The 20,061-nt window shown below is 38.1% G+C and overlaps 1 protein-coding gene across 4 annotated transcripts; it reads left to right on the forward strand.

Annotated features, from left to right (window-relative positions):
* The first annotated feature begins 642 nt into the window (after window positions 1–642).
* LOC113048940 (golgin subfamily A member 3-like) lies at window positions 643–19,125 on the forward strand. 4 transcript variants are annotated; one of them, XM_026210918.1, is made up of 24 exons: window positions 643–725; window positions 2,259–2,515; window positions 3,595–3,738; window positions 4,826–4,938; window positions 6,211–6,914; window positions 6,999–7,110; window positions 7,997–8,303; window positions 9,226–9,428; window positions 10,941–11,078; window positions 11,274–11,435; window positions 11,636–12,004; window positions 12,084–12,161; window positions 12,312–12,575; window positions 12,799–12,893; window positions 13,108–13,324; window positions 13,458–13,601; window positions 14,255–14,452; window positions 14,560–14,676; window positions 14,796–14,935; window positions 15,035–15,167; window positions 16,764–16,886; window positions 16,979–17,143; window positions 17,225–17,379; window positions 17,906–19,124. In XM_026210918.1, exons 2-24 carry the CDS (start codon window positions 2,374–2,376, stop codon window positions 18,063–18,065), a joined length of 4,383 nt encoding a protein of 1,460 aa, XP_026066703.1. In that variant the 5' UTR covers window positions 643–725; window positions 2,259–2,373; the 3' UTR covers window positions 18,066–19,124. The 4 variants fall into 4 exon arrangements, with proteins under 4 accessions (XP_026066703.1, XP_026066699.1, XP_026066701.1 ...); XM_026210914.1 differs by having other exon boundaries at window positions 3,595–3,861; window positions 17,906–18,065; XM_026210916.1 differs by lacking the exon at window positions 643–725 and adding an exon at window positions 1,765–1,902 and having other exon boundaries at window positions 3,595–3,861; window positions 17,906–18,065.
* Window positions 19,126–20,061: the final 936 nt, after the last annotated feature.

A 20,061-nucleotide genomic window follows, 5' to 3' on the forward strand; every position in this document is an offset into this window, starting at 1 on the left:
AGATTTACATCTGAGGTTTATCATGCAAAATATTCTGGGCTCTTAGACGTTGTTTTTGCATTTATTTATTTTTGTTTTGAACATATATTTTAGAGAATTTAAGTTTTGATTCTGTGTTTTGATGAACAGCAAGTTTTCCACATTCCTGGTTTTTGAGAATTTTTATTTTTTTGGATAAAAACAGCAGGGTCCCTTAAATTACGCTTGGCATTTGATGACACTTGATATTTCACATTTTATAGTGCTGACTCATGATAAATCATGTAAAAGGATTGTGAGAAAAAAAATTAAAGACTGATGCTTTGTCATACATCAGTGTCTGTTTGGCTTCCATTTACAAGCCTAATGGGATAAATATGAGTTTTCTGCTTGGCCAAAAGCATATCAATTAGAGACCATGAGACAGCTCTGTTTAATTTGCTAGTAGAATTGAAACCTTTTAAAATTACAGATTTATATATATATATGTATATAAAACACAGCAGCATAATGTATATATATCATAAAAGCAAATACGTTAATGTAGCTATGCAACGATATAATGCTGAATTAAGTGATTACTGTGAAATTAGTTGGTTTTAAAATTCATCACAAGGGATTATAAATCTGGATGTTTTCGCTTTATCACGCGGAACGTTTATTGTTGCGAGGAAATGTATCGAGTCGGATCTGTTTGAAGGACGGAACCTGAACAGCCACGTAGTAAAGACGAGAGCACGTCTGAGGTTGGTGCTTAATTACTTTTAATCATTTCTTCTTATCACCACACTAATCACTCACCATTTCACGTGATATTAGCTTGGCAGAAGTGAGGTCGTGTGTCACGCATCAGTTAAAGCTTTTTGGATATCGCGCGATGTGGCTAAAGGCTAATGCTAATCAAATCAGAGGTTTATAATAATAAACTCCGATTGACACACTATCTCCCGTTATTTTTCGCCGTCCCCGTGTTGTTGGTTATTTATCGTGATTAGTTTGCTTGTGGCTGTGCTTTCAGTTTTCTTAAAGGCAGAGATATTTTCTCTCGGCTGAAAGTGACAGTTAATCAAAGCCTGATCTGTCCATATGGGATTTTTAACATAAGCATATTTGGGTTGATATTACAGTCATGACAGCTTTGGTTTCATGACAGATGTCTGTTAAATATGTTCAATCGCTTTATTTTGTAGTTAGTCTCGTGTTCATTGTCAGTCTAATGGGTTACAGTGAGATGTTTTGTCAGTTACTAGTCTGCAATGACACTAAGCTGATTGATTTCTGAGTATTAGAACAAAATGAAATACAGTACTGATAAAAGTTTGTGCAAGAAAGATTGTTGTCACTTATAATAAATTCTGACAAATGAAGCATTCACTTCAGTGCATGAATTATTTCATTTATAAAACTGTATTGCTGACACCTTAAAGTGTTGATTGATGGATATCTGTGTTGACTGAAACATACTTTACATGCCACACATGCATTAAAACAGAAGAATATTTAACCAAATGCATTGGAAACCTTATAAAAGACAACTACCTTGTTTGTAATATATGAAGGTTTTATTGGAGCTTGTCTTTTTTTTCTATTATTTTTGACAGAATTGAAATCTAATGAAAATAAAAAATGTATTACTTCATAAGATGCATTTATATAACTTTTTTCTATTTTAACATGTATGTTTAATTGACATTAGGTTATGGTTGGAGGACAGGTGCTTTCAGATGGAGTGAATGATAATGTAATAAAGAGAAAAATCTGAACATTGAAATGATAATCACTAGTTTGTTTCAAAACTGTTGTTTTTGAGTGCTAATGGCAGGTAAAGTTGTGGAACAAGTTTTGTCCCATTGTCTCGAGGATCAGACTGTCATTGAAACCACTTCTGTTTGAACTACTACGAAGTTAAAAAGTTTAAATTGGGTGAGTTGGTTTTGCCTTTCTTCTGCTGGATAGTCCATGTCTAGTGTCAAAGACAAAGCCTGCTATTTTAAATCTTTGGAGGATAGAGAGAAAAACAACTTGTGGTTTACTGAGGGGAACTTGCTAGTGCCACATCCAGTGACAATGACATGTGTCAACATTGTGTCCTTGATCAAAACATTGCTTCAAGCAAAACATTCCTGTAATTATCGTACCATTCGATGAGTTGGAAGCATCAACATTGTGACTAAATGATGAATTGGCATAGATTTATTGTTGCTTGATTTTGCATCCAGCAACTATGATCTTCTCAGAGTAGGGATGGGTTAAACTAATCATATGTTTCCATTCTCCAGGATCAGGAGGACTGTCTTAACCAAAGTGTACACAGCATGAAGTGAAGATTAAATTGCACTTGTGAGACCAGCTCATGTTCATGGATGCTAGAGCATCATCTGTGGTTCAAGAAATATGGAAAATGGAAATAATGAAACCGTCTCTGTGGAGGCCAGCCCACAGCAGCCGAGCGCACAACACGGGAAAGATCTAGACAGCAATATCGTAGAGTCTCTGAAGCCGGAGAGATCCCTCGTAATGGAGAAAATCCCTAACGGTAAGCGTTCTTTGGAGATGAAATTTATTTGATGGATGCTGTTGCAATCTGATGGATTCACAGGCTGTTCGTTTGTACTTTCTGAGTTTTATTTTTTACTCATGCATGCACAAATTATGCTCAAAACGTGCAGGATTTACTGTAAAGCTTGTGCTTGAGAGTTGTTTGTTGTGCTCATTCAAAACCTGGAAAGATTTCAAAGTGAACATTTGCTGTTTACTGCGTCACTTGGCTTTGAGATGTTTTTCTTCCCACTTCGTCCAGTGCCATTCGTTACCTTATAAAGAAGTTTTGTTGTTTTTTCAAGATATATCCACAAACGTCCCCCTGCTTTTGGTATCAGTTTCCTAAACTGTCACTGTAGCTCGATTAGGCTGTTTGACTTGTTCTGCAAGACTTGCGCAAAAGATAACTTTCAGGTCACTAATTACGTTTAAAGGTTATACAACATTGACCAAAAAGCACTAGGCATAATCTCTTTACCTAAATATCAGCCGGCTCAGTTGGGTTAGTAGTAATTTAAGGTATTTTTTTCCCATAAAATTATGCACACCTTGCATGAGATGAAAAGATGGTAGTGGACTATTTATTTTATTAACAGACGCTTCTCTATGTGGAATAAATTAATTACGGATGACAAATATGCCTGTGAATGCGACAGTGTTATTTAGAGAATTGTTGTATTGGTAGCAATTTACAGTTTCATTCGTTTTGGCCTTGAGCTAACATTAAAGAACAGTGAATAGTTATATTATAATACTGTATTAAATGTGTTGTAAATGTTTAATGCATTACTAATTGCTTATGCATTGAGTGATTATTACCAAAATAATTAAAGTGCATCACTTTTTTAATACATTTATTTGATCACATTTTTCTTAATTTTAATCATTTTAAATGCTCTAAACACTTAATTTGTTAGGCCTACACTTGTTGAATGTCGAGTCAGTAATTTTACTCGGTCCATATTGTAATAAACCCGAAAATGTTTTCTTTTGTATGATAGATATGTTGCACTGGCTTAGAAGTTTACACTTAGTTTGATGTAAGCTATTTGCTGAATCCCTTTTTTGTGTTAGGTCACGTCAAAGCAGAGCTGTTGCCAAACGGAGAGGCCGTGGTGGAGGGTCAGGAGACCTGCGGAGACAGCACACCACCTCTGGCAACTCCATCCCCGGGCAGCCGCCTTCCCGATTCCCATCCGAGCGCACAGCTGGATCCAGGTGTGGCCTCTTTCCCTGAAAGCCTAGAGAAGTCTGAGGCAGCTCTTGCAGAAGGCACTGTTCTCAAGGGTGATGCATTGCAATCACTCAGACTAAGTATTCCTATGCAGGAGACTGAATTGTGTAAGCACAAGATATTAGATGACCCTTCAAATCACCGCCTTCCCTTCCTGTTGTGTCGTAATTCTCCCCAAGTTTGGCTTTTGAGGCTGATTTAGGCTAACTCTCCCTGTTTGGTGAATCCTGTTTTTGCCTGCTCCTATATTTTGGCTTGGTGTGGGAATCTCTTCATCGCATTATGTAACCTAATAAATTAATAAAAGGCTATTTAGTCTCTCCTGTGATTGTGATTGCTTTATGACAGCAATCCTGAGGTTGTTGTGCTGGTTGGTGATTCAGATTTTCTGGGAACAGCATAAATACTGGGAAGACATCGTGCGTCTTAAGTCAATTTGGCTTGGATGTGAAATTTGGCTGAACTAATAAGTACTAACTGACGCAGAAACTCAAGTGCGCTTTTCTCTTTTTCTGACTAAGGCAGCTGGAATGGCTCATTATTGGTTGTATTCAGAGCTCACGAGGTGTTTGCTGTACTAGGACCAGCATGAAGCTTCACTCTTGAAAGACTAGGGATAGGAATCGTACGACATTTGAATGATTCTGGTTCCATTTCCACTTTTACAGTCATGCTCTGGAAGCAAAAAAGTAATAACATCTTAGTAACAGATTTATTTAAAACCTTACCTTTACTCAGCCTAGAAAATCTACACCACCAAAAGATGCATTTATACAGTGTTAACTGCAATTAATTGCATTGAAATTATGAATGATTTGATTCAGTGCAATTGATTGCATTGAACACGTCTGTAAAGTGAAGCCAAATCCATTTATTTTTGTATTTTTAAAAAATGGAACCATTTGTCAGTTCCTATCCCTAGAAAAGACATCGTCAACCATTTTCTTGTATAATCACTAGCCTTTTGCGTTCAATCCTTTGTTGCTTGGTTGACAATATCTTAACTTTCAACCTGCCCTTTTTTACGTAGCAAGAGTTTTAGTGTGTTTATTGACCATGCCTTTCTTGTAGCATCGAAAGAGCCATCTGTGGAGATGGAAAATGAAGAAAAGATCCGTCAGGAAGCTCGTCGGCGTCTGGAGGAGCAGCTCAAACAATACAGAGTACAGCGGCACACTGAGAGAGTGAGTCAGCAAATGAGAACTGTCAGTTTCTGTGAAATGACTGATATTTAATTTAATGAATAGTTGGCCGAAAACTGAGAATTGCCATCATTTTACTCGCCCTCATTCGACTTTCAAAAGGAAATCTTTTCCTTACAGTGAAACTGAATGGACATTGTCAATCTCTAAAAATGACAGAAAACTTATATTTCATATCTTCTGAGGTCATATTATAGCTTTTTTGAAAAATGGACCAGATGTTAAATCTGCCACAGCTCTCAATTATATTTAAATATGGCACCTGAAGAAGCATCATACTAAGTTTGACCTCAATAATGCCGAACGATTGGTGTATTATTATTGCTTTGATTTGTTTTAAATTATTTTATTTGATTTACCGCCACTTAAAAAAGAATGTCAAACTTGATTTGAACAACATGAGGGTGAGCAAAATCATTTTGGGGTAATTTTTTTTATATGTTGCCATTTGTAGACTTTATGTTACACATTAACCCTCTGGGGTTCTTCGGTCATTTATGACCCGAAATTTTTTTTTTAAAAAATGTTAAAAATCGTAGCTTCATCGGAATGGTCCGAAACTTGGTGACTTTTTTGGTACTTGGTATATGAACACCCAAAAAAATTGGGGACAGGATTTTAAAAGCTTTAGCACCGGAGGAACCTTTTCGTAGTTCCTAGAACTATTGGTGAAACCACCCGCTTTTTCGTGTGTTCACACCACAGGAACTAGAACATATTTAGTTCTAGAAATTCCATTTGGGTGAAATAAATTAGCCCCTACCTCAGAGAAGGGTATAAAACAATTCTATAAAAACTACCAGTGATGCAAGTACAAGCTCATGGGAAACACCGGCTACCCAGCATTTTTAAAAAGCCATGTAAAAATATTTACACCATGATCATGGAAAACAGCAATAACGGCATTTAGCTTTCGTGTTTTTTTCTCAGCCTTGTTGTCATAGAAAATTTTGTCTCTTAGCCCAACTTTTAGTCACGTAAATTGTGCATTTATGTTTCCATCTCCGTTATCACAAAATCCACGACACACACCGTCCTCCTTTCACCTGTTGTTGACTTTTCTGTGGGCTGCTTCAGAGTTCCTGCTGCCAGTGCAAATGCAACCAGGAGAAACTGGTTCTCTAGGAATCACATGTTGGCTAGTTCTTAGTATTATGCGGTGCGAAAGCCCCTACTGATGAACCATTCTGTTTTTGTCCAGTGTTGGCTACTGTTTCTTATTGCATTCCATCTTCATTTCTTTGTTCCTTTCAGAGCCGGCGTTCCGCTCCTAAGCGCAGCCCATTTAGCACTTTAGACCCGGAGCTCATGCTCCATCCCGAGGGTCTCCCACGGGCAAGTACTGTCGCCATGACTAAGGAATACTCTTTCCTGCGCACCAGCGTTCCTCGTGGTCCCAAACTGGGAAGCCTGGGGATCCCTTCCAGCAAGGAGAAGAAATCTAAATCATCTCGCTCCAACAAGATCCACTCTCTCGCCGACTACAGAACTCCGGATTCGGACGCTAAAAGCACCGATGCATCCGGCGGGCTAGTTTCGGCGTCTGCCGACTCGTCGTTTAGCTCTCTGCATTCCTCCATCAGCTCAGTTTCCACCGTTTCGGAAATCAGTTCTGAGACCAACGCTCACTCTGAATCATCTCAGCTAGTCAGAGACAACGTCTCGGAGGTGGATGGAAGCGAATCAGGTTTCAAAGCCGATGGTAATGACAGCGATAGCTCGTCCTATAGTAGCGTGTCTACTACAGGGACATATAATATGTTAGCTTCCATAGTGAACCGGCCAAAGGCTCCATATACTGTCGAAGGGAGAGAGATCGCTCCAGAAGCCATGGGCGATTTTCCATCCCTGCATGAAGTCCTGCAGGCAGCCACTGAAGAGAGGCACATGGAAGAGCAGGACCTGGAAACGGAGGGCAGCGTGGAGCCTCGCAGTCGCAGGGACAGCTTCTCCAGCAGGTACGAGTAAATAGTTCATTTCAAGTCATTATCTGTCTTGAAACCAGCCCTTTACACCCTCACTGTGAAATTATGTGTCTGCAGCGTGTCGTATGGGAGTTCTGTGATGGCGACTCATGATGAGATGCTGCAAGTGCTGAAAGAGAAAATGAGGTTAGAAGGACAACTGGAGTCTGTTTCCTCCGAGGCCAATCAGGTGAGTGAATACTAGAGGGTCAGGTATTTGTTACTTGTTACCAACAGAACATATACATCTATTAGAGATCGTCTGACATGGATTTTTTTTTCAATGGCTGATGCTCATATTTTAGACAGCGGAGTGGTTTGAATATTTATAGTTACTTATAATACATAAATCATGGACAGCATCACTGCAATATAATTTATGGTTGATATTTTTAATGATTAATTAGGGTTATATTTTTTCCCCACAAAAAATAAATACAATCAAGTTATCACTGAAACACACACACAAACACAGTATATATATATATATATACAGGCATACAGACATTTATTTATTTACATTTAACATTTAAAGTTGGTGAGATTTTTTTAAATGTTTTTGAAAGAAGTGTCTTACGTTCATAAAGGCTGCATTTATCGGATTAAAAATATAGTTAAACTAATAATATTGTGAAATAATATAAAAAATATATTTTAGTGTATAATTTATTTAAAAAATATATATATAATACATAAAAAATATTTCTGTGATTGCAGATCTGAAATTCTATCAGTTTTTCAAAATTCTTTGTTGAATTAAAAAGTTTAATAGAACAGATAGAAAATCTGAAATCTTTTGTAACAATATAAATGTCTTATACACTGTCCCATATCTTTTATAATAAACTATAATGTAATCTATAATAAACTACTATAATAAACTTGATATAATTATATAATATTACTACTTTTTATCAATTTAATGCAAAAGAAAAATAAAATAAAATCTTCATAATCCCAACCTTTTAAACAGTTGTGTTTATTATTTATTTATTGTTATGTACCTCTAAAGTACATGCTTCTTTAAAATGTGGTTGCAACCACCTGGATCATCTAAAACCTTCCTCTGTTTCCAGGCTCTGAAAGAAAAGACCGAGCTCCAGGCCCAGCTGGCTACAGCGACTGCTCAGTTGCAGGCCCAGGTGGAGCAGACCCAGGCCAGCCAGGAGAAGCACAGCTCCCTCACCTCTGAAGTCCTCACGTTACGCTCCAACTGCTCTGCGCTGGAGAAGGCCATGGTGGATCTCCAGGCCAATCTAGAGGGGAAGAATGCCAGCCTGGCCTCGCTGGGCAATGACCTGCAGCTGGCTGAAGAGCAGTATCAGAGGCTCATGGTCAAAGTCGAGGAGATGCAGCAGAGCCTGAATACCAAGGACAACACAGGTGAAGACAAAGTGGTAGATACAGTGCGACTTGAAAGTTTGGGCACCCCTTGCAGAAACTCCAGAAGGAAACAAGATGCATTAAGAAAACTTTTGAACACAATGAAGATGGCCAAATGTTTCTTATTTTGTTGAAATATAATTTTGTTCCGTTTAGTTCTGCCCTTCGTAAGCAACAGAAGATAGTTGTATGTTTCAAATTAAGTACAATTTACCTTGATCTTCAAATTCCAAAAGTTTTCACCCCCCAGATCTTAATGCATCTTGTTTCTTTCTGGAGCATCAGTGAACGTCTGAACCTTTTTTAATAGTTGTGTTTGAGTCTCTCAATTGTCATCAGTGTGAAAAGATGTATCTCAAAATCATACAGTCACTGCTGGAAAGGGTTAAAATATGCAAAGATGCTGGAAAGATTTTTTTCTGAAGAACAGTTGAATTTTGAATGGGGTTACTTTAATAATATCAGCAATTATTTTGTCTTGTGGACTAAATGTAAACATCTTTTATGTACAATATCTTAGGACAGTACTAAATAAAAAATAACATGCATTTAGTATGATCTCTCTTTTTTTTTATTATTATTATTCACATTTTCACAGATTCTGCAAGGGGTTCCCAAACTTTCGAGCCCCACTGTAATGTCAGGGTTGAGTCTGAGATATTAGTCCCAGTGTATATATTTACTCAGGATGCTTAACATGGTCATTTCCCTTCTGATCACAAGTAAATATAATACACTGGGAAGTATTGAAGTTACTGTTTGAACAATTTGGCCTGTTTAAAAAACGATAACTATTCCCAACTGAGTGATTAACAGAAGTCTGGGCTTCTGAGTGCATGCTCACAAAATGAAGAGAAATGTTGAGTAAATATATAGAACTATTAAATAGGTTCCATGTCTTATTCGGCGGTTCTCCTCTTAGTCTCTGAGCTGAGGCGGCTGATGGGAGGCCTACAGACACAGCTTCAGCGCGTCCAGAGCGAGAGGAACGCTCTGCAGAGCAGACTGAAGACCTCGCAGGCAGAAGTGGACTCTCTACAGCAGCTGCGTCTCTGGTACCAGCAGCAGCTGACCGTGGCTCAGGAGGCACGCGTGCGACTGCAGGGAGAGATGACAGACATGCAGGTAACTGTGGCCCGCTATTGTCATGCTGTGAGCTCATGAAGATAATGTTGTTTACAGAAAGTTGAAGTCAAGTCAAAGAACTTTATTAATCCCAGAGGGAAATTGCTTTCCATGTTTCAATTGCTCTCAAAAAGAAAGAAAAGAACAAGTAAAAAATAAAATGGACAAATATATGCACATCGATAAATTAAAAATGAATAAGACATACAAATAATAACATAAGACTATTCAAATAAAAATGGTACTTTAGATCAAATATATAAAAAAAAATGATTAGGTGCAATAACATAAATGTTGTGTATAGTAAGTCCAGTAGTTATATAGTATATATTGCACACTAATCTAGTATTAATAAATAAGCACTAACAATAATAAATCGTATTGCACATGAAAATCCCTTATTGCACATAAATTGAAATTTACATTGCACCAGAGAAATTGAACATGCATTGCACATGCATTACTCATAAATGTCCCAGCACAAGACATTTTAAAACTTGCAAAGATGTTTTAGGTGAAGTGAAATTGATTGTAAATTTATTTTCCCATAATATGTGTACTATCATTTTTGACCCTGGAGCACAAAATCAGTCTTCAGTCTCTGGGGTATATTTGTAACAATAACCAAAAAAACATTGTATGGGTCAAAATTATCATGTTCCATAAAGATATTTTGTACATTTCCTACCGTAAATATATTTATAATGTAACAAAATAAATATAAATATATCAAAATTTCATTTTGAATTAGTAATATGCATCGCTAAGAATTCATTTAGACAACTTCACAGGTGATTTTCTTAATATTTAGATTTTTTGCATCCTCAGATTCCAGATTTTTAAATGGTTGCATCTCAGCCAAATATTGTCAGATCCTAATAAACCATACATCTCTGGAGAGCTTATTTAATCAGTTTTCAGATGATGTATCTCAATAAAAAAACAATTGACCCTTGTGACTGGTTTTGTAGTCCAGGGTCACTTTCCATTGATGTATTGTTTGTTAGGAGGACAATATTTATAGAAAATCACCTTTAAAGTTGTCCAAATTAATTCTTAGCAATGCATATTACTAACCAAAAATTAAGTTTTGATATATTTACAGCAGGAAATGTACAAAATATCTTCATGGAACATGATCTTTACTTCCAGGAATCATTCTAATGCTGATTTACTGCTCAAGAAACATTTCTCAGTATTATAAATTCTGAAAGTGATTGTGCTCTTTAATATTTTTGTATTTTCAATATTGAATGAATAGAACAACATAATTTTTTTATATTTTATTTTGTTACATTATAAATATATTCATTTGAACTATTATTTATATAATGTATAGTCATTCATTTGATGCATCCATCTGAGTAAAAGCAGCAGTTTCTTTCAAAAAGTAAATCTTACTGACCCTAAACCTTGTGATAATGTATGTATTCAGAAACCTATGTTTATCAGAAAGATTCAAATGCAAAATGGCCATCTGTAGTGTGTATTTGTTTGAATATTTGCTTTCAGACGGGTCAGATGACTCAGATCGGAGTGATGGAAAATCTAAAGATGGAGAACGTTACCCTGTCTCACAAACTCACAGAGACGAAACATCAGTCTATAAAAGAGAAGGAACGGATTGCTGTCCAGCTACAAAGTATAGAGGTTTGGCACAATTACCTGAAACGTGGTAGTTTGTTTCCACAACAATGCAGTGTATAATTGTGGTTAATCAGCAAGTTACGTCATTCAATGGGAAACGCACCCCAGTTTAGTGTGCTTTCACAAATATATATTTTTACTTTAGTGAATAAGTTAATTGTGCACAATAATAGTATTAATTTACTGATTGCTATCTAGGTAGACATGTTGACTCAAGAAGCGGCCATCCATCAAATCCAGGAGGCTAAGTCAATGGTGGAGGAAGATCTTCAGCACAAACTGGAAGAGTTTGAGGAGGAGCGAGAGCATCTTCTCAAACTCGCCAACACAGCCACAACACTGGAGAGAGAGCTAGATCAGGTAACGAAATACTCGCACACACTTCCCCATTTGTCTCTTGTGATGTGTTCTTGTATTCAAGATCTCATCCTGTTATTAAAGAGTTGTAGGTTCAAACCCATCACTGTTGTGGTCCTCAATCACATGTTGCTCCACAGGGACATTTTTGTAATATGTTTACTGGAATATAAGCATCCCCCAAATGATTCTTCTCATTTCAGGTCAAACTCATTCTCTCCCAAAAAGACGCCCAGGTGCAATTGCTTCAGCATGAGCACCTTGAGCTGATGAAGCAGCTCACGAATACTCAGGAGACCCTCCAAACCAAAGAACAGACCCTTAATCAGCTGGAAGCACGTTACCAGGAGCTCCAGACCCAGCTGGAGGAGATACAAACTGACAACACCGCTAAAGAGGAAACACTACAGTTTCTCCAAAATGAGAAAATAGTGCTGGAAGTTGCTCTGCAGGCGGCACGGGCTGATAAGAGTGAACTGGATGAAGGAGCGGAAAGGCTTGGAGAGGAAGTGCTGGTGGCGTCAGACACTCTTGACCAGCTTAGGCAGGAAGTGCAGGTTAAATCAACCCAGGTGAGAGGTTTAGAAATGAGCGAAGCGCAAAGAATGTTAGAATTGGTTCAGATTCCAATTTTTTCTTTCTCTCCACAAGATTGAAGCTCTCCAGCAAGAGAATGGCAACCTCAAAAAACAAGCACAGAAACTGAAAGAGCAGTTCACGCAGCAAAAGGTAAGATCTCAGTACTCATACTTGTTTACTGATGGAAAAGACTAGTTATGACAAGTTTCTACCACCAAAAAATATACACCTAATGCAATCGAATCAACAGAATCGGCCAATCAAAATGCAATTGGTAGAAGTGTCTGCTCTTTATTGCAGGTGATGGTTGAAGCTTACAGGAGAGATGCCAGCTCCAAAGAACAGTTGATCTCTGAGCTGAAGGCTTCTAAAAAGCGGCTGGTGGCAGAAGTGAAGGACCTGAAGCAGGAGCTGTTAAAAATGGAGGGAGAAAAGAAGAGCGCAGAACAGGAACAGACTCGCCTGCAGAAGGAAGTGGAGAGAGTCCAGCAGCAAATGAACGGTCTGGAAGCCCATTTACAATCCGTACAGACAGAGAGAGACCAACTTGACTCTCAACTGCAGGTAAACACCGAAAGCATTACTAAAATCTATTCAAAAAATAATAATATATACATTTATTCAGCAAGGACGCATTAAATTAATCCAAAAGTGAGAGTAAAGACAGCTATGATGTTGCAAAAAAAAAAAAGATAATTTAAATTGCTGTTCTTTTAAACTTAAAATTCATCAGTAGTGATGAACAGTAGTGTATAACATTTTGACTCTCTCCACGTTGTTGCTTCAGTCCCTTCAGTTTGACCAGAGCCAGCTGGCAGCAGTGACCGAAGAGAATGAAAATCTGAGGAAGAGGATCGATCAAATGCAAGATGAAGCCAGAAAGTGAGTAACAATCACACCGCCTCTCCTGCTATAAGGGTTTCAACAGTGATCAGGAATATTATGTGACGTATAGACAATAGTGCGTGTTTGCTTGTGATCTTGCATCTCAGAAAGAAATCACTGAGAAATGGGATGCATTTTTTACAAGTGGAACAACTGATAGTGAAGTAGACGCCAAAAAATGACTGTCATGTGCTGTTCTTTCCTCTTCCAGGGCTATCTCAGAGCAGAAGGTGAGGATGAAGCGTATAGGCACTGATTTGACCAGTGCACAGAAGGAGATGAAGGCCAAGCATAAGGCCTATGAGAATGCAGTTGGCATTCTTAGTCGCAGGCTGCAGGAAGCCCTCGCCGCCAAAGAGACCGCTGAAGCTGAACTTGTCAAACTCAGAAATCAGGTTTCAGAGGGTGGAAATAGCCAAGAACTTCAGGTAAACTGCTACTGATGGTCTGCAATGTCCATACTAAAAGTTAAAAGAGATGCATAAATACCATAAACGTTTGATTGTAATTCTTCTATAACTTCAATAACGAGTTGGTGTGTATTGGTTGTTATTGCTTCAGATCAAGGTGGAGTCCCTGCAGGGAGAGCTGAAGGCAGTGAGCCAGAGTAAAGCCATGCTGGAGAAAGAGCTTCAGGAGGTCATCACCCTCACTAGCACTGAGCTGGAGGAATATCAGGAGAAAGTGCTGGAACTGGAAGACGAGGTGAGGAAAAACTCATTAATGCTGCATAGGACACAATCGAATCAAAATAGCAAATTATATGGTTTATTATTTATTAACATGTTTACATGCACATCATTTTCTGAGGTCAGAAAATTATTTTGTACGATTTTTGAAAGAAGTCTCTTAATGGTGACCAAGTCTGCATTTATTTAATGGAAAAACATAAAATATTCTTATGATTAAATATGTAATGTATTCTTTTAGTGAAAAAGCTGAATTTTCAGCAGCATTACACCAGTCTTCATTAATCATTCTATTATGCTAATTTTCAGCTCATAAAAAATTTCTTATTATTATCAATGATGAAAACCGTTGTGCTGCTTAATTTTGTGGAAAATTAAATTTTTTAATTTTCATATGAGGATCCTTTGATCAGTGTTTATGTGAAATTAGATTTTTTTTCTTTACTGTGACTTTTAATCAATTTGATGCATTTGATGCATCTGCTGAAGATAAATATTAATTTCTTAAAAATATATATTAATCAGTGCAATACCTTTTGAATGATAGTGTACATGTACATTTTCTACGATACTAAATACAGTAATTCTGTGCAATAATTTAATAAACTGATTTATTCATTTAATTTCACTGATAAGTTTTGTTTAAATGGTTTATTTCTCCCCCCACAGCTTCAAGAGTCAAGAAATTTTAAGAAGAGAATTCGTCGCCTGGAGGATGCTAATAAGAAGCTTGTGCTTGAGCTAGAGCATGAGAAAGGGAAGCTCTCCGGGCTTGGGAAATCCCATGGTGCATTGCGGGAACATGCCAATATTCTGGAGGCTGCATTGGCAAAGCGAGAAGCAGATCTCGTCCAGCTCAACTTACAGGTGTGATGCTACATCTCATAGCTACCTCTCAGATTCACAAAACTGTTCTTTAACTTGTATTTTTTTTAGGAGGGTTGTTTTAACATCTCAGTAATCCTTCACTTCAGGTTCAGGCAGTGTTAAAGCGTAAAGAAGAAGAGGACCAGCAGATGAGACAGATGGTGCAGACGCTGCAGGCTGCTCTGGAGAAAGAGAAAATAAAAGTCAAGGATCTGACCGAGCAGGTTAATACATGGTTTGACAGCTGCAAGGCGTATCCAGTTCCCCTTTAGAACTACCAAAGGCTTTGGTTTATTTTGTTACGTGCTAGCATGTGACCTGTGTGTCTGTACGCTTTGTTCAGGTGGCGGAGGCCAAGCTGGAGGCAGCCCATAACCGCAGGCATTACAGAGCAGCCATGCTGGAACTCAGCGAGATCAAGAAAGATCTGCAGGCCAAAGAGGAGCTCATCAGGAGCCTGCAGACCGAGGCTCAAACGCTTGCGTAAGTCACTTCTCTGCCTGGGAACTTTAAAGAGCAGATGCTTGTGACTCCTCAGATTATCTTGGTGTGTTTTGTGAGAGATTTGTCTCTGTTTGGCAGGGCTCAAGATGAGAAGCACTCTGAAGAGGTTTCTCATTTCCAGGAGGAATTAGCTGATGCTCACGCTCAACTCCAGATCCTTCAAAAACAACTTGATGATGAGCTCAGCAAACAGCCCCTCACTAACCAAGAGGTACAGCACAAACCTAATGCCTCTCCGTTTGAATCTTTACACTCTCGCAATCTAACGCCTGTTATGCATTGAAATTCTGTATTAAGGTTTAAGAGCCTGAACCCAGCCCTAATCTACTAAATGCTAATGCTGTGTTCACACCAAATGCAAATAGAGCGTCAAATTCGCTTCTTCGTGTCTAGTTTGCCGCTTGAACATTTTGAATGCATTCGCGCATCTAGAGCGAAATAGACGCGCGTAGAAAGCAAAAGTTTGAAGCGAAGTTGACGTGCGTCCAAGGCGAAATCCACTTCTTGTGGGAGAGGCAAGTGCTAGATGATTGTCAGTTTGCAAGATGCCTGATGTAGATCGAGCACTCCGGTCTTTTCCACTTTTTCCTGCACACTTCCTCTGAATTAACACATTACCTTGTTAGTGAAAAGTAGCTGTAGGCTATATTAGGGAGAAAATAGTTGTAAAAAACGGCAGGAAGGCCGCGGGTCGATAAATGTGTATGTGACTCAAGTTAAATGTGTATTTACAACAAACTCTTCCAAGCGAGGTCCTTTTTATTCCTGAAATATGAACTTGTGTGTGATACTTGTGTCATAAAGCTCCGGTTGACTGCTCACTGACAACATCATTCGTTCCTCCATGTTGAATGAGTGACTCCTACGCAGGATCCTGATTGGTTAACGCGGCACGAATTGACGCCAAAATTTTTCAAATCGGGCGTCAGACGCGAATTCGTGTCAAACACATAAAAGCACAAAAGCACCATTCGCACGCGAGTTCACGTCTACCGTGCCGTGCTAAACGCCTCAGACCTCCAGATACACGTAAACACGTCTTTACATTGACTTAACATTGAAATAATTCATGCCAGATGCTCTATTCGCGTTTCCTGTGAACACAGCATAATATATGACCCTGGAGCACAAAAGCAGTCTTAAGTCTCTGGGGTGTATTTGCAGAAATAGCTAGAAATACATTGCATGGGTCAAAATTATCAATTTTTCTTTTATGCCAAAAATCATTAGGATATTAAGTAAAGATATTTTGTACTGTAAATATATCAAAACTGCATTTTGGATTATTAAAATCCATTGCTAAGAATTCATTCGGACAACTTTAAAGGTGATTTTCTCAGTATTAAGATTTTTTTTTTTTTTTTTTTTGCACCCTCAGATTCCAGATTTTCAAATAGTTGCATCTCGGCCAAATATTGTCCGATCTTAACAATTGTGAAAAATTGATACATAAGACTGGTTTTGTGATTCAGGTTCACATATGAGATATTTATTGTGTGTATTGTGTAAAGCGCTTTACAGATGACATTTTCTTAAAAATCTGACATTCTTAAATCTTATTTAACCCTAAAAGTTTTATAGTTGTACCTCAAGGGTACATGTAACTGTCCTGAAGTATTAATATGCAACTTTTAGGGGTAGACAAGTACAAAATTGTGCCTAAGTTTTTGCACATGAAATCACATGACAGACCTATCACAAGTTAGTTTCATCTTCATCTTTGATATCTGTGCAGAGAGTTGCGAGCACCCCTCATTGTTACTCAGAATCAGTGTGTATCACGAATGTGCTGTTCCTGTCTCTGCAGGTGGAGGATCTGAAGTGGGAGGTGGAGCAGAGGCAGCGGGAGATCGAGACTCAGAAACAGCAGCTTGAGATGGTGGAGCAGTGTCACCAGAGAGAGATGGACACCCTGCAGGACACTCTTCAGGTCAGATACACTACTCCGCTTCTGTTGTCAGAACACGTTTTATAGTTCCTTTCTTCTGAATGTTGGGCTTTTCTGTTTGATGCGATCTGTAGAGGATAAAGGTGGAGCTGGAGATGGTGCAGGAGGAGCTCAACGGCACACGGAAGGATAAATTCATGCTGCAGGCTAAAGTGGGAGAGCTGAGGAACAGCGTGAAGACCGTTCTCCAGCAGAACAACCAGCTCAAACAGGACCTCAAAAACAGCAGGCTCAGAAAGGTAAGACTAATGCACATTTAAATCTGAAATATAGAAAACATGGATGTTGCATGGAAGAGTGTATTTCTGTCCCCACACCAGCGCGTTGATGTAAAGGGAGAATCCACCCCAGTGACTCCAGTAAAAATCCCAGACTGCCCTGTTCCTGCTTCGCTTTTGGACGAACTGTTGAAACCCTCGGCATCCGTCAGTAAAGAGCCTCTCAATAACCTCCACAACTGTCTGAAACAGCTAAAGTAAGACCTGCACACATCTCTTTCTATGTGTAACACCATTAACTTATTTATTTTCCCTATTATTGATTTGACCTATATACTGTAGTGGCTCTGAGTATTCATTTCCAAGCTGCCGAATTAATTAATTAATTTAATTGAATACACTACTATTCAGTAACAGGTTGTTTGTTAGTTTTTTTACATTAAATCTTTTATTAAAGCAAGAATGCATGACATTAAATCAAAATTAAAAATGCAAGAGTTAATGTTACAAACGATTTGTTACTTTTAAACATTCTGGCCTTCTTAAAATCCTGACAAAATTGTATCATTGTTTCAAGAAAATAATTAAATGGCTCACACGTGTTATACAACATGATTAACAGGAACTAGTTCTCGAGCACCGAATCTGTATATCGGAATGATATTACATCTAAGACTTGAGACACTTAATGATAAAATTCATAATCAGGTTTTGAAGCCATCGTAAGGTTGTTGCAATATGCCCTTTTTGAGTAAATGAACTAAAGCTGGTCATTTCTTGCAGGCAGGAGATGGACAGCCTTCAGAAGCAGATGGAGGAGCACACGGTCACTGTGACGTCGTTGGCCAGTGCAGAGGAGGAGCTCCAAAAACTGGGGCTTCACGACAACAGAAGCAGCGATTCACCTGATAAAGAAGAGAACGAAGAGATGCAGCCCTCGTAATACACAGAGAATCCTGAACTTTTCATTATCTGAAGAGAAAGTTCCGTTTTATCTCTGTGGGCACTTTTACCTTTATTTACTTCTAATCAGCTGCCAATATTTGGCTTTATCCCTTCCCAACCGAGATTACTCGGGTGCAACCAACCACAGCTTTATCTTCAGGAATCATTTTGGTGTTTGTCTAATTTCACATTGAACGAATACAGCTGCTGTTCTATTCCTCTCGCTTGTAGTTCACAATAGTCGCCCACCTGATGTTCAGCTTCATCTCATAAGAGGTGCAGAAAGAGGTTTGTGAGGGCTACTGCTAAGCTGCTTGGTCCTGCAGAAGTGAAAAACGCAAATGTGATCAGCAAACATCCAGGGCACCAGACTCCAGTGTTATAGTGACCTATTGACCCGATTGGTCAGATGAATATCCTACATATCCGTCTGGTTCTTCCATTCCTCTGTGCCTGTGAATGAGCTGACCTCTCATTCCTCTCATCACTGGACAGATGCCTGATGCAATATAATGCAAATATGATCTATTAATCAATACGAGGCCCCATATCAATCACGCATTTTAGAGCACAGAGTCCACCCAAAACAGATCGTTCTTAGATCACGTCTAAAGCGATGCTGACAACTTCCTGTCCACTACACACTGTGTAATGCTTTAGGTCTCAGAGTTCAGATCCACTGTTCTTTGTGGGGACCTTAAGGACGTGCTTACAATATTACACTTCTTTCTGATTGAAACTCAGGACCTGAAGCCCCAGGAACGTACGTGTGAGACTGGGAGAAAGTATCAGATCATCACATCAATCTTTAGCTAGTATTCACCGATGTGAGATCTCATAGAAAAGGCTGTCTCTTGATAACGGTTGTCAGAATCCGACTAGATCTGTTTAGGGCTGCGCCTTCAAATGAAGCCAATAAGGAAACCTTTAAATACTACTAAAAATGTATAGCTTGAATGAAGTTTTTCTGTTGAGAGATCTTGGGAAATCATGTAAAATAGGCTGAATGTGCTCTCGAAAGCGCTGTTGAGTGTGTTGTGCGTATATATTTATAATATATATATATATATATATATATATATATATATATATATATATATATATGAAAGGTGTTTACTTCTATTGCACAATTGATAAAAGAAAGCAAGCTTACTGACTTTCAGGTATGGACAAATTTTGCCTTTTTTTGCCCAATATTTTGTTGACTTATTTAAAAACATTTCCGCTTCCTGAAATTCTCATGGATGGTTTGTCATTACAGCCTTAATTATTGAAAATGCGTGCAAATATATTTTAAATAATGTATTTTAATTAGGTCAAATATTTCTGTCTTTCCCCCTGATGTCTTGATTTTGTCCGTGGAGCTGGATTTAACCATTTTAAGTGGCTTAAACTGTTTTAAGTGTGTTCTGAGAGGATGACATTGATGGGTAATAACCTTTTAGACATAATGGGAAACGAAGATTTACACACTCACATGTACATTTATCTTCAAAGGATTAATACATATTCAGTGATTAACTGAAAGCATACTGTATGTTAATTGCCGTACTGACTAAAAGCAAGAGTTTCTGTTCAGTGTTTATAAATAAGAAAAAAGTTTGACTTAATTCTTTGCTTGCTCTGCATTTTTATGGGATGTACCATATTGTCTAAAAAATATAAATCATTCTGTAAAACGATCACATCTTGTCTTTTGTTCCTATTAGATGACAATGTTTATGATGTTATTATGGCAGATACTGTTTGCTAGAAGACACATTCTGCTTTTTATTTAATTGGTCAAATGTAATCTCATTTAAGCTTTACACAGTAATATACTATCAGCTAAACAGGTTGCTCTTTATTTTGTTACAGTGTAATTATACAGTTAAGTACTGAATTATTAACATGCATACTATATGCTATAGTTTACTTGCATGTAATTGTGCATAATTGGTTATTATAAAAGTATGCACATGAAACGAGGATATAGTTTTATGAATTTTCATTAA

The sequence above is a fragment of the Carassius auratus genome, chromosome 30 (assembly GCF_003368295.1).
Source record: "Carassius auratus strain Wakin chromosome 30, ASM336829v1, whole genome shotgun sequence".
Taxonomy (NCBI): domain Eukaryota; kingdom Metazoa; phylum Chordata; class Actinopteri; order Cypriniformes; family Cyprinidae; genus Carassius; species Carassius auratus.